Below are 15,714 nucleotides of genomic sequence, written 5' to 3'. Positions count from 1 at the left end.
GGAGATGAAAAAGTGAAGTTGCCATGGCAACTATAGACATCTGCTGCATGGACTCATGCACATTGAACATGTGTGTGTGACAGAAAGAAAATGAGAGGGGGAGGGAATGAGAGAGAGAGAGAGAGAGAGAGAATAAAAGGCAAATGAATGGTTGAGATTACTGAAGACGGTGAACGAGACTGGAGCAACAGATACAAGGTTTAAATCCAGATCAATTCAAGATCATCGTAAAAAAAAAAAAAAAAAAAAAAAAAATTTGCTTCCTATATAGAAACATTCACAGAACTATATGAATCCCATATGCATTGGCCACTTTAATAGTAACGCCTATTCATATGTACTATCATCTCAAGGCAGCGGCGCAGTGAGTATAGTGATATCATGGACATAAAAGGCAAAGCATTTAATTAATGATCATATCAAACACCTGTATTTGATCTCATTGACGTTGCCTGTAGCGGATTTGAATATTTGAAAAATTGCTGATTTGGATTTTCACACAGAGCCATTTCACACTGAATGGTGAAGAAAAACGAATCAACAAACAAATAAAAAAATATATATATAAAAAATGATTTTTATTTATTTATTTTTTTAATGGGTAGAAATGGCTTATTGATGGGAGGAGTCAGAAGTGAGCAGCCAGACTGGTTGAAGCTCACATCAATGCTACTGTAACTTAAACAATCACTCAATATTAAACAATAGTAAACTGTTTAACAAAATTTTCTACACAATTAAACCTTTATCTCTATCTGAAGGATTTTTGAACTTCAAGTTCAGATATGCTCGTGATGGAAATACATCTCATTTCCAGCAAACTTAATCCTTTTTAAAAATCCTTAATCCTTTTTAAGGGCTCAGCTCAGCCGCTCTGATTGATCAGTAAATTGGCTGGATTTCCTCCAAAACCAGGGACTAATCACAGTACAAGTTGAGGGTGTTCGAGTCAATCCGGGACTTGTGATGAAATTCCTCGTGAATGGTGAAGGTGCAAACCTGATTGACATTTATATTTACAGGGGACTTTAAGCACGGTACAGTGATGAGCCTCAGACGCAGTAAAACATCTGGATAATGCAAAATGATGTTTTAAATTAGGCAGTACATCCGTGAATGATGATCCCGGCCGAGGTAAAATCGACAGATAACTCGTCACCAACTTTCGGAAGAGACGCATCTGTCTGTACACACACTCATTCAGCAACACCACTTGCACAGTACAGGACCTCGGCCTACAGTCCTGACCTCACTCCAAGCCATTTCCACATGATTGGGAGTTCCTGGAAGGCCTACATTTAGACGTCAAGCAGGCAGATTATATAGAACGCTTTATATCAGTTATTCTATAATCAAAAAAGTCCTGCTTTGACTTGAACACCACTCATATATGATTGCCAGTACAAAAGGTTACCTTAATTACTGCACATACTGTATTTAAATAATCAACCTCATTATTGAATATTTGTTTAATAGAAAGGTTGTAAAACTTGCAGGTACAAAAAGGTTGCAAACAGTTGAGGAATCTCTGACATGAATATAAAAATATACCTTAGGAAATGGAGAAAGAAGAAATAACTCTGGTGCTACATACGGTGCGACGACTGTCATCGTATAGCAAGGTTTTCAAGTTGATGGGTTGAGCTCTAGAGACCCTGCATTCGGAGCTGCTTTTAGGATTACCTTTGCTTATCCCCTGTCGAGCTTTTCCACATCAGCATACATATTAGCCTGGAGAGTGTTTTAATAGTCATTTCAGTCATCGCATTACCTTCACAGCAAAAGGAACAAACACGTCTGACGCCAGAGTGTTAGAATTAATGTATGGAAGTGTTTTGTGTGTCTTTATGTTTTATTATTGCTCATTTATATATATTTATATAAAATTAAATAAATGGGGAACAAATGTTTTATGTTTTATATCTGTGACAGGCTGCAAAGTGCCGAAAAATATAAATTTTAAAAATTGCGACCTCATTTCCCCTCTCATCTGTTCCAACCACTCAGCATTCAGCATCACCGACCTGATCATCTGTCATCATCTGCACCTGTGTCTTACTGGTTCATGCCTTAAGTGAGATGTTTTTTTTCAAGGCCTGAATGATTCATAGGTCACTGTGTGAAAAAAAAAACATTCTTCTGTAACTGCTCAGGTACAGGAACTGGACTAAAAAATGAGAGCCAAAACAGTCGTTCAGTAAGCCTGAGGAACTATTCCAGGCTTATTTCCCAAATTCCTTTCTGGCACTTTGAAAGCAAAATATGAAGAAATGAGGGCTGGCTCAAGACCTTTTGCACATAGAATCGTTTCACTTGTCAGTGTAGGAAAGCCCTTGAACCATAATTATAACTTATTAACTAATAATGATCTGAATTTTATGCCATTATTTTGACCTAATAGTTCATTTTTTATTTTTTTTCATAAAGCTATTATCTCCCATTTTTTAAAAACTTAATATCTAACCCTATACAGTCCATCACTAGGACTCTTGCTTAAGTGGAATTCATTAACACATTGACACGCCTAATAGATTTGTCATTCAACCAAAAATGACATTTTAATTTAAAGCTGTTGTAGTCCCACAAGAAACTGGAGATTACTGTAAAACCACATATTTATTCTACAGCTTTAACGTGAAACTACTGTGTACTGTTGGGAATTATGCATTGAACTGTTGCACGATATTAAACTATTGTGCTGTTGATGCTGAAATCACTATCTAGCTTATAGTCTAAACAGGTGAAAGTCAACGGTTTGGACTGTAAAGTACCATGAAAAAGTATTTGCCCCCTCTATTCCCATTCACACACTGAGGGCAATTTGGGAAAGTCACTTAGCCCAATCTGAAAGTGGAGGAAACCCACCAAGCACGGGGGGAAAACAGGCAAAGTCCCATGCACACAAACAAACCTGAGGAACCCGGACCCTGGACGGTCCACTACGCCACCATGCCGCTCATTCAGATCATCAAATACATTTTTATATTACACAAAGATAACCTGAATAAATACAAAATGCATTTTTTTTAAATGATGATTTCATTCATTAAGGGGAAAAAAGCTGTCTGGTTCTATGTGAAAAAGTACTTTTAACCCAAGACAATAATCCAAAACACACCTCTGAATGGTTCAAAAATAACTAACTTATGTATTTATTTGAAGTGGCCCAGTCAAAGTCCAGACTTAAATTTGATTGAGATGCTGTGGCATGACCTTAAACAGGTTGAATCTTTCAACGTGTCTGAATTGAAACAATTCCGCAAAGAAGAGCGGGCCAAAATTCCTCCATAACGATCTGGAAGACTTATTGCCAGTTATCGTAAACGCTTGATTGCAGTTTCTGCCGCCAAGATATTAGGTTTAGTGCCAATTTGTTTTTTAGGTTTGGACAGCTTGTTTTTTTTCCGTAATAAATTAAAATCGGCATTTAAAAACTGCATTTTTTATTTACTTAAGTTATCTCTGTGTAGCTTTAAAATGTGTTTAATATACAAAGATAAAAAACGCATTTGTAAATGAATATATCAGATTTGAAACATAAATCCATGGGAATAGCTATCAAGGGTAAACCAGACGAAGTGAGACTAGAAGCTTTAGAGTAGATTCTATGCGTCCAGACGTTTGTGACGTGGATGACATTTTAATAAGAGCGCTAATTAGACATGTTACAGCATCTGGAGCAGACCCGGACCAACCATGAACGAAAGAGAGCCTGAGGATAATGTCACGATCCAGATACACAAGTGAGAGAAGTCTGACCTGACACCACATGCACCACATCCACTCCGCTCCATAGTCGCATCACATTTCCACTCTCGTGTCAAGACGTCAAGTGAGCATTTCTTCTCCCGCCTTTATTAAAAATCTCTCTCGTTATCTCTGATTAGTTCATTCTTCACTACTGATTGCGATTCCAATTTGTGTTCCTGACTCTAATTGACAGCGATTTGTTGAAATGACTGCGGCGTTAATGAAGCGTTCCTCGTGCAGGATTCGCGCTTGCTTACCAACACTTCCTGTCACTTCATTACCTGCATTTCTTTTCTCAGCAGTCAGTCTTTCCCGCCCTTACTCCCTTGTTTCCTATAATGGCTGCTGCTGCTCCAGACTCCCACGCTTGCCACTCGCGCGGAAGCCAATCTCGGCTAATTCGACATCCGGCGTTTGATTCTGCCTTATTAATAATAAACAAACGGCGGAACGGCTGACTCGGCAAATCCTCTTAATAAGAAAGCATGTCTGTCAAATATGAATTAAGCGGGCGCTGGCTATGGAAAACGGCATTCTACAGAGGATTACGATTATACACTAATTCTGTCTAATAAAAGCTTGGGTCCCGAATGCTAGTTTTCATAACGAGGTACTAGAGCAGGAAAAGTCTAACATTTTCAAAAATGTCATCAATTCAGTTTTAACTGCATTCTGCCTCACCATGGTCTGTTACTTTCTTCTATTTAAATTAGGTTTTTTTTCTTTGTGAGAAAGAGACAGAGTAGATTACCCATAATTCCTTGTGCCAACTGCTTAAACAGCGTGATATACGCTAAACGTCATATACGCTAAAATGATGTATGATTGCAATTAATAAAAATATGAATTATGATTATAAACTCAGGATCCTATCCAATTAAGTATCAGTGATTCATGTCCTTATTTGTGTCCAACTTACTGTATATACTGTATATTAGTGATGGGTCATTCATGAACGATTCGTTCTTTCTTTTTGAACGAATCTTTAACGTGACTCAGAAGTTCAAGTAGTCTCGGAGAGTGATTTGTTCATTTTTTACTGGGCGCACATGCGCAAATCATCGCAAAACCTCCGTAGGTTATGTACAGGAAAGAGAATTGAGCGATTCTTTCTCAATGACTCTTCTACTCCGAGTCGTTCGTTCTTTTGTCACGTGACATCCAGAGTCGCTATGTGGCGCAATAGAGTCAAAAGAACGATATGAGAAGTTCAGTTTCTGCTCATTCTGTTTATGTCCTTAGCTGCATTGTATTATTTTCATTACTGGAACTATAGACAAAATTTGTGTATGTAGACGTGTTGGGGGACTGAACTAAATGACTAAAAAAAAAAAAAAAGATTAGTCCATTTTGATGAACGAGATGCAAAGAACCGAGTCACTAAAATGATCCAAACTTCCCATTACTACTGTATATTAAGGCACTCCTTTTAATATTAGCATTTCTATGGCAACTTAAGTTTTGCTTTGCCAAATTGCAATGATGATCAAATAACTATGATAGTAATTATGTAATAAATAATATTCCAGTAATAAATCATGATACCTAGGTGCCGCTTGGTTCGAGTCTCACTTCAGGTCTGTGTGCATGGAGTTTGCATGTTCTCCCCTTGCTTGGTGGGTTTCCTCTATGTACTCTGGTTCCTTTCCAAAGTCCAAAGACATGCAGATTAGAATAATTGGCGTTACCAAACAGTGTACCCATAGTGTGTGAATGCATTTGTGAATTTTGACTGGAGGTCCCACCACGGTCGTAAAATGGGAATAATTACAGTGGTCACCTCTGGCCACCATGGTCCCTAATTGGACTACAGAGTTTCTTAGATGGATGGATGGAATAAATTTGGATTGTGATTCTGTTAGTACCATGATTTTATAAATTTCCCAATTCAATTATATATATTTTTCAGATTTCTTTTTCATTTCTAAAAACATGCTTAGTAAGTACAAAGTTGTGTCTGATAATTCAATTCATCAGTAGGCGAGAGAAGTAATTGGAAGGTGTGTACGCTTGAGGGACTGTTAGCTAACCACTCCACTGGGGTTTCCATTAGTGACTCCTGGCCAGGGCTGATATAAAACTCCGCTCCTTTTAGCAGATGGATATTTCCACGGATTACCAATGCGTGGGTGATTTTGTTGTTTCATTATTTTTTTAAGAAAAATATGTATGTATAAGATCCATGTCCTCATCATTCCTTTTATATAGTAATAAAAAAAATGCTTGAAACTCAAGAGACACATTTTGAATCATTTAAATTATGAAATATCAAGTATTTATAATTTTGTAGTGAAAATAAAGTACAATAAACAATAAAAGTACATGCCATATTTTGTCCCGAAGAGCATAATAATAATAATAATAATAATAATAATAATATCATAAACTGTGAATTCTTGACCAGTGATATCATGATGTGAAATAGAGACCAAGACATTCTGTTGTTCTGTTTCAGTGCTGGTACAGAAATCCCTCCCCGAGCATATTTTAGCATGTTAAAGTGTTCTGCTGAGGGAACACACACGGCCGGCAGCACACTGGAGCCTGATTAAAGTAATGCCAGTACATTTCTCCACACTGCCATCTGAATAGCTTCAGATCTCAGCAAAACAAAGAGCCATTGTGTACTCTGTGGAGGTGTGTCGAGTGAAGCGAGTGGCCGAAACCCCTCGGGGCCGGTCCGATGTTTACGGACTTTAGGTTAACACAAAGTGCTTAGGAGACACAGCGGGAGAGATGCGACATTCTCTCCTGGAGAATAGTACAGAGTAGAGACTTTGTTATAGTAGAGGGCTTGTCTAGGTTTTTTAAAAAAAAATGGACACCAAGCAGAGTTCACCAGACCTCTCCACTGATTCACTTCATTCAATTCATTAATGATTCCATTAATGTTGATATCTTTAAAAAATATATAGCGTGCATATGTATATAATAAAGAAAGGTTTTGTCTGTCTTAAACTCGCTCTTTTAATAATATCTTTACATTTCATACATTAAAGGACCTGAAACCAGTCTCAGAAAAAAAAAATCTTTATGTCTGTATGTCTGTCCAGACAGATTTTGTCACAACATCACGCAAAACTGGCTGAACAGAATTTAATGAAACATCGGCAGTACTTAAATATCTAGCTGAAGTTAATTCTGCACCATAAATGAAATAAAAATGTAGAATATAAGAGAAGCTATGAGCAATTATGGGCGCGTCTTAAATCGAGTGCTACACAGAGTTTAGATGCAGTACTTATGTAGATATCTGCCTAAAGTTTTACCTGCACGTAAGTAAAATCAAAATGTTAAGTAAAAGCGATGTTTTAAACATTTATGAGCCTGATTTAATAATCTACTTTAAAAAAGAACTACGAATAAAGTACCTGTAAAGAAAGAGCCTGCACCAATAGATATTAATTAGAGAAGCTGAACTGAATATTTTTACTGGGATTAGTTGATATTTGATGATATTTTCGTTGCTGAAATAACAGCGCTGAAGTGGTATAAGCGAATTTTAACACACTGGAGCTGCTTTAAGACTAAACTTCATCGGTATCTGATTCACTTTGTTTGTGAAAAAAAATAAAACTCACAAATTTACCGTCCTTATTGTATTAAATGTAAAACTACAAATACTTAATTAATACGGTTCTCAGTTTAAGTCGGCGATAGTCTCGTAATCTGTCCAATTTTTGTGCTAAATAAATGATGGATTATGAAACTGACTTGTGAAAGTCTGCAACGCTGCCATGTGTAAATGATTAGTTGGCTCTTTAGAAGGATGAAAGCTTTGAATTCTGGCTTTAATTTAAAGCTAGCATGAGGCAGTAAAGTCATTAAGATGCGTTTTTGTTCTTTCGCTGTACCCACTGTATTCAGCGCTCGACAAGCACTAAAATCCTCCATTAAAGTGTCCCTGCCAAAAAAAAAAAAAAAAAACAACCTCACAAGCTTCACTCCTTAAACAATGATGGTTTCAGAAAGTACACGCTATAAAAGCCTCTCCTAAAAGAACATGGCGCAACATGCTGTTCGAGGCATTATCAGTGTACGATTTATCGCCGAAACAAACTTTTGACCGCTAGACCGATGCCCTACTCAGGAAGCACTTGCGCACGAGCTCCAGCTGAAGGCTCATGGTGAGCTGACTCACTTTCCTTCAGTAAATAGAGTTCCTTCCTACATTTCTGTAAATGGTAAAAGTAACCTGGGACAAGCGCACAAACACCGGCTTAATCAGAATAAATCAACAGCTTGGTACAAAAAACACAACCTGATAGAAACACAGAAACCATGAGGAGATTATAAACACCACATAAACTCTTAGTAAACTCTTCAGACTATCATAGGGTCATAAGCGCTGGAAAATTACAATTAATTAAAAATCCAAGATTAGGCCAAGATTTATACAGCACATCTCTGTCATCTCTAAGCGCTAGTCAAATGCTAGCACACAAGCTTACTTCATTTGTCACAAACACAAACAATTTAGTATTCAGTTTGGATTTACAATGTCATATTTTTCACACAAACAGCTGTATGTTGATTATTAACAGCTAGCTAGTTAGCTTATTATGCTAATTATGTATCACACTGATGTTTTGTGGAGCTATTTAACATAGGCCTATATATCTTTTGATATGTGTGTAAACACATTTGGACCAAAATGACTCTAAATTATCAGTGATACTTGATTAAGTGATTTTTTTTTTACTACATACTACATGCACATAAGAACTTTTACTATGATATGTGCTGTGTTACACTATACATACCATAATATCTAAAATATGTATAATGTATATGTATAATATACCATATACTATATTAGTATTATATTGTTTTTCAGACGTTACCATGGCAGCACCATAGGACATATGGTGGTACCCTATGGTGTGTACCACAATACTGTGGTGAATACCATGGTTCAGCTACCGAAGTTCAGCAGATATCTAATATGGTATGTTTGTATATCGATCCATCGACTCAGCTAGGAACTTCTGTAGTCCAGCTAGAGACGGTGGGGGCCAGTGGTGACCACTGTATTTTATTATTTACTGTAATCATATACATTTTATGACCATGTTGGGCCCTCCAGTCAACATTCCTACACGCATTGACACACCAAGGGCAATTTGGGAGCACCAACTCTGGGAGGAAACCGGAGGAAACACTCCAAGCACGGGGAGAACATGCAAAATCCCTGCACATAGACGCTGAGGTGGGAATCGAACCCGGACCCTGGACAGCGCTAACTACTACCTCACCATGCCTTCATGTTTGTACACACTGTACAGCACCATATCAGATACTATGGGTGTGATGTAATACAGACAGTACCATAACATTTTTTATGGTACCCTGGTATGTGTTCCCATGGTACATACTGTACTGTACCTTACCACTACCTTACCACTTTACCTTACTAAGTTTCATGCTACTTACCAGTGAGTCTTCAATGCTGAAGTTGAACATTTTCTTGGCATCTGTTTTCAACTTGGACACAAAGTTTTTGTATTCGGAGTTCTGGGGCTCTCTGTAGGTCAAAATCTTTACACTCTAAAAAAAAAAAAAAGACGAAACATTTGTTATAAGATAAAACTGCAGAGACAAACATATTTGAAGTATTATAGACACATTTTAAAAAATAGCTATACAATAACTTTATTACTTAGATTTTTTTATTATATAGTGTGGCATTTGTACTACAGTGGAACCTTGGCATACGTACAAATTTGATTCTTTCCGAGGGCGAGTTCTTAAGGCATTTTCCCATAGGAAATAATGTAAACACAGATAATCTGTTCCAGCCTTTCAGCAATATTACCAATATCACCAATATCACCAATATTACCAATATTACGAGTTTCCAATTTCCAACACTATAATTATATTTTTTACATATAAAAACATTTAGAAAAGACAAGTAAATAAAGAAAATATGACATAAACATATACATTAAACCTCACTTAACCTTAATTTATGATTCCTCTTGGCACCGGCTGCTTTAAAAACCAAACTGAAAGTACCTCCCTTTCATTCCTGCTATCATGCTTGATAACATCCTTGGTACCCATGGTGCTATGCCTTCACTAAATCTTGCAAAAATGCAAAAAAATTGAACTTTCTTCACGGCTTTCCAAACAAGTTTTGATCATCTACCAGACATACACACAACCAAAGTATGCACAATCAGCTCGTTCGCTGGTACTGTATACCCAGGTGGGTTGTTTGTATGCCGAGGTTCCACTGTATAGAGGTACGTTTACACTGGAGAGCGACAAAGTCATTGTGCAAAAAGTACTGTACTGTATCATAGTCTTGTGCCCCATTATTTCTCCATATTTTGTCTCCAAAGAGCCAGACATTCTTGTATTTTTTATGTAGTCTTGAGGAATAGTTCTTCAGTCTCCCTCAAGGACTTTTTTGTTTGTTTGTTTGTTTTTGCATAATTACAGCATTAAAAACCGTGTATTATTTTCCTCCTCAGACTGAGCACAACCTTAGAATGTCAGACAAGTCATTCAAAAGTTGCTAGAGAAAAGCTTAATCATGACCTATAAATAATGATACAGTGAGCAATGCATCCTAGCAGAATGAGTCATTATTTCTAGATTCTTCAGAATAACATGGATTAAAAAGCGAATGATGTAATGGAATGACTTGAAAGTCAAAACACAAAGATTAAAATTGCAGAAGGGAAATTAGAAATAATATTCATGTAGCAGGACGCAATATACCCCAAAAATTATTTGGTCTTTTGAGATCTGTCTAATTGAAAGTTAACGCCATGTCCAAATATCACACAAGAACATAAAAAAAAATCATCTTAGGGCAATGGACCCCGTTAGACAGAATAAAAAAAGGGGAAACTTCTTGATTTTTTTTCATCTTTTGAGCTCCTCATCTCTGCCGTCTGGGTGTCGGATGCAGCTCTGTGCCTACGGTCAGCACCTTCAGTATTAATAAAAGAGGCTGTTCCTCACTCATCAGCACTGAGCCCAATCAATTCAGACGACTATGTCTCTGTTTGGCAGACAGCATGTCGAGCAGCTGTCATCCCTTCCACTGTGCAAAAAAACAACTAAAAAGCAAACCACACATGTGTACAGAAATGAATGAATAAATATGGTGATTTCCTTACTCTATTCCATTCCCTTTTTAACATCAAGCATTGTTCTTTGTCTTCGGGCGCGAATTAAATCATAAAAATTTTCAAGATCAGCATCAGTTGCTATCCTCAAAAGACGTCTACTGGTTCGAATGACAGAACGAGTCCCGTTACAATCCTCCTGGCTCACATCACGCAGACATGCCTGTAAAGAACTCGGCTGATTTATAACACTTAGAGCTTCATTTACACGAGCGGAATATAAAGTAAAATCAAAGAAGCTGAAACACAGCCTTATAAGAGAAGATCTGCGTTAATAAAGATAAGAGCCAAAGGCCCCTTTTAAGGTGAAGAAATGGTAAAATTGATACACGTGAATACAGTAATAGAGTCATTCTATAATTTGGTGCATTACAGAAGCAAAAAGGTACAAAAGCAGTATTAATTCTCAATAGAACAAATAGTGGGTCACGTTCGTAAATTCCTTTAGTGTAACATACACTATATGGACAAAAGTATTTGGCCAGACCTGCCAAATGACATTGTATCCCACAAGATTTCTGAGTGTTTCTGTGGAGATTGGTCTCCATTTATTCTGTAGAGCATTTTTGAGGTCAGGCAGTGATGTTGGACGAGAAGGAAAATCCCAAAGGTGCTTGATCAGGTAGAGGTCAGGGCTCTGTGTTAGGGCCGGTCAAGTTCTTCTACACCAAACTCATAAAAAAATGTGTTTTTATAGTCCTTGCTTTGTGCACTGGGGCACAGCCATGTTGGAATAGAAAACTTGTTAACTGTTGCCACAATGTTGGAAGCAGAGCATTGTCCAAGATGTCTTGGTATGCTGAAGCCATTCACTGGGGATAAAGGCCTGATTAATTGAAACAGCTGAAACACCTAAATAATTAATAGGTTTGGCCAAATATTGTACTTTTGTTCATATAGTTTATCTGGAGGTCATGAACAGCTTTTAACTCGGTATAGTTTAACTTCTCAGTTTGTTAACTACTGTATGTTACTAACAATGGAGGGTTGGCCTCCCCCTTCTCTTTACTTCTCCTTGTGTGACCGGGATTGCAAGAGTAAAAATGTGAAACCAAAACAACTGATGGGGCAAAACATCATATGGGGACAGATTATAAAGTATACAATCGCATGTAAAATAAAGGTTAAGTGAGGTTTAATGTCTATTTATTTCATATTTTACTGAATTTACATGTCTTCTCTAAATGGTTTAATTGTTTTTCTATGCAAAAAATATGATTATAGTGTTGGAAATTGGTAACATTGGTAATATTTTTGGGAGTCTGGGACAGATTACCTGCATTTACCTTATTTCCGATGGGAAAATGCGTTTTACAATACGAAATTTCGCATTAAGAACTCGCCTCCAGGGCGGATTAGCTCATGGTTTTGTTCATTATTTTTAAAAACCAAGAAATGATCAACTTGGAAACATAAAAACAATTTTCAATCCATTCGAAGGAGAAAATGCTCATAATGTTTATATTTGTTTTTTTTTTGTACCAGTTCCTGAAGAGAGATCTAACCAAATATGAATGATTTATTCAGAATGAAGAAATTATATTCAAAAAAGAACAGCTACAGTATTTGAGACTAAAGCTTACCAGGATAAAGATCCCTTTAGAACACAACAAAAAAGCTGCACAAGCAAGAGTAAAGTATTTTACTTTATTGTGACACGTATAAAGGAATGCAAATCAATTTTGGAGAAAATCAAACAAAACAACAACAACCAAAACAACCCCACTAAATCCGTTTTTAAGAAATATAGTTATAGGCGAAAATAATAACTGAGCAACTTCTGTTTTTCAATCTGAGCACAAATACAGATACGCATACAGATAGTGACACCGCACTACACCCCTACTGGAACTACACCAGGGTTGATCTTTTGACCAAAGTATTTAATTCCTTGGCTCTGTGCTTAAATTAAATTTTATCTCCCTTGTTAGTGTAAACTAACCACACCAGCGCATAAACAGTTTCGCAATTTCCTAACCGGAAAAGGTCAACAAATGCAAATCTCATGCTCAAGATGACTTTATTAACATTTTAAATTAGAAGACTAGGCCTCCCAGCAGTGTTTGAGTAGAGTATACACTGACGAATGTGTGATAGACTTCCCTGGGGTGAAACGTATCTTAATCTAAATGAACAAGCAGATTGTATATTTTAATCATTAGGAACTATAATTAATACATAATAAAGGTCTTTTTATTGAATGATTATGGTGTGGTTTGATATGAATGATTTAGGTGTCACAAATTTGCAAAAAAAAAAAAAAAAAGAATACATCAGAAAGGGGGCAAATATTTTTTCACAGCGCTGTACTTCTGCAGTTTATGACTACAGTAATGTAAATAATACAAAGGAACAATCAGTGATTTAGCGGCCTGATTACTTTCTGAGACTGAGACGCCTAATCTTTGGCGGACCACACGTCAGCGCGCTGCATTAAAAAATCCGATGTTAAAAGCGGACTCACTTTAAATGCCTCCATCGCGATGTGATCGTCCGCGTCTCCTTGAGCCCACGGCTTAGCCGGACTTCTCTGCACACTCTCTCCGAACAGATCAATGAAGAAAAAGACGAATTCCTCCTGGGGAAGCCTCTGCTTCCTAAACTGCACCATCAGCTTCCTGAACGTCTGGAGCTTACAGCAAACGTACACCACTGCAAGCAGAGAGAACATTTGTCTTAACACTGGGCACTTTTAATGAGGTTTTAAATTGGATACACCTTAAAATATGTTTAATAGGGGTACATGTATATAATAAGTCTTATCATGATTCAAATACATATATTATATTTACCCTGCTTAAAAATTTCCTGACTATAATATTTTTTTTATCCTGTTGTCTGATAATTTAGCTTCCTTTTAAAGATCGGTGCACAATTTAATAAAAAAAGTATAAAAGTCTTGAAATATGATTATTAGTCATATACTTGGTCTATTACCATCTTATACACTGCCCCAAAAATTAAACATTCAGTCCCAGTTTGACTTGAATGTCCATCGTATCTATCTATCTGTCTACAGTAGTATAGCATATTATATCTAATAATATAATACAGTAACTTAACATACTTTACTATATATAATACACGTTCAAACCAAACCAGGATTAAGTGTTTTGTCTCAGAAACAAAAACAAGAGGAAAAAAGAGGCAGGTGGTATTGTAGCTGCTATAACACAGGAGGTAATAAGAAAAACAAAGACAAAAAAAGTAAAAAACTACAATTCCCCCCATCCATCTTGGAACCTCTGCAGTCCACTGACCATGGTAGGACCTCCGGTCAACATTTACACGATACAGGCAATTCGGGAAATCTGCAAGTCTTTTGGATTGCTAGTTTGATTCCCGATGCTGTAACCTCTCGCAGCTGGAGGTCTAGAGAGAGCTGATTGGCCGAGCTCTCTCAGAGGGGAGGGGTGAGAGGTACTTCGTGCTCCCACATTAATCACGGCTCTACAGCCAATCAGGGGCGACTGTGAGCTCACGCAAGCAAAAGTAGTGAATAGCGCTGTCCTCCGAGTGTGTTACTCCGCCCCCAACGCTGCGTGAGCGAGCAGTTCGAAAAGATGTGGTCGGCTGGTATCATGTGGTTCGGAGAAAATGCGTGATAGTCTTCGGCCCTCACGACTGAGTCGTATTAGTAGCCTTAATGTGGGAGCCCCCTAGTGATGGGGAGGAAATGGACACGACCAAATTAAGGAAAAAATCGCCCCACAATATAACAGTGTATCCCCCCCCAGGATACACTGTTATATTACTGAACTTCAGGGTGGTGACAGTGTTTCTACTTTGCACTGGGCTGCATCCTTACAACTATAACTTTTTTCCTCACTGTTGACATACTTGGGAAATCTTTCAGTTCAGGAAAGCCCGTAGTTTCCTGATCTACTGTGTCCAGTATATACCAGAAAATGTCAGATTTTCCGCAGCCCGCCACACACGTCAGTCTAGCAGGAAGTAGAAGTGTGACGATTTGAACCTTCTGCATATTGAAAAGTTACTAGGCTTTGGTGAAGATGAAAACACGGCCTGACTTTGACCTTTCAATCGTGCTCTTTTAATCTCTGCTTTTATTTACTAAAATAAGATTGTCTATGTGACTTTACATTACACTTCCTACATACCACTTTAAAATCAACTGACAGAAAAAGATGAACTACATACTGTACACTGGAGAAAATGATCCACGTATCAGCATATTTAAAGTAAGATGAACCAAAACATTAAATGAAAGATGAAAGCTTTATTTCATAAATTAATATATACTTAAAATTTATTTATTTTATTGTAACTGATTTATTACTGAAAATATCATAATTATTTATTTTTTAATCGTTTTGTCAATTGATTTAAATTTTTAATCTCAGTCATTCTCTGTGATTAATCGCGATTAATCGCAATTTAAAAATACTTCTATTATAAACTTGCAATGTTGGAATAATGAAATGCATGACAAACTGGTTAGAGAAATCAGATTATATAGCCTTTATAATATCTTAAATATTAATGTTTAATCAAAAACTCTCGAATGGGACCGGCACTGTGATGGCTGAGTAGTACAGGGTGGGACAACCCACCGACGGCGGGGCTCGAACCTGAATCCTCAGAGTGGAAAACCAACAACCTAGAGCCTTAACCACATGAGTCACCACTCACACGTCTTACATCAATAGTGCCAGTTGAAGGTGGCTTAAGCACACAACTTTGGTTTTATCCAAATTGTGCCGTTATCACACACAGCCAGGTAACCATGCTACGATTATGGGAAGCCATTAGGGTCAAACTTGGTCATATGATTAATTTGTGTTAAAAAAAAAAACAGAAA

General features: G+C 37.2%; 1 protein-coding gene across 1 annotated transcript in view; it reads right to left on the bottom strand.

Annotated features, from left to right (window-relative positions):
* npr1a (natriuretic peptide receptor 1a) overlaps nucleotides 1–15,714 on the bottom strand; it is a 103,471-nt gene that overhangs the window by 60,195 nt on the left and 27,562 nt on the right. The window contains exons 3-4 of the mRNA XM_053490098.1: nucleotides 13,357–13,544; nucleotides 9,184–9,297 (exon numbers count right to left, since the gene is read on the bottom strand). Of these exons, the coding sequence (XP_053346073.1) occupies nucleotides 9,184–9,297; nucleotides 13,357–13,544 (302 nt within the window). The remainder of the gene's footprint in view (nucleotides 1–9,183; nucleotides 9,298–13,356; nucleotides 13,545–15,714) is intronic.

The sequence above is a fragment of the Clarias gariepinus genome, chromosome 28, assembly GCF_024256425.1.
Source record: "Clarias gariepinus isolate MV-2021 ecotype Netherlands chromosome 28, CGAR_prim_01v2, whole genome shotgun sequence".
Classification (NCBI taxonomy): Eukaryota; Metazoa; Chordata; class Actinopteri; order Siluriformes; family Clariidae; genus Clarias; species Clarias gariepinus.
The sequence above is the reverse complement of the archived record's forward strand: the minus strand, read 5'-3'. Positions and strand labels throughout refer to the sequence as shown.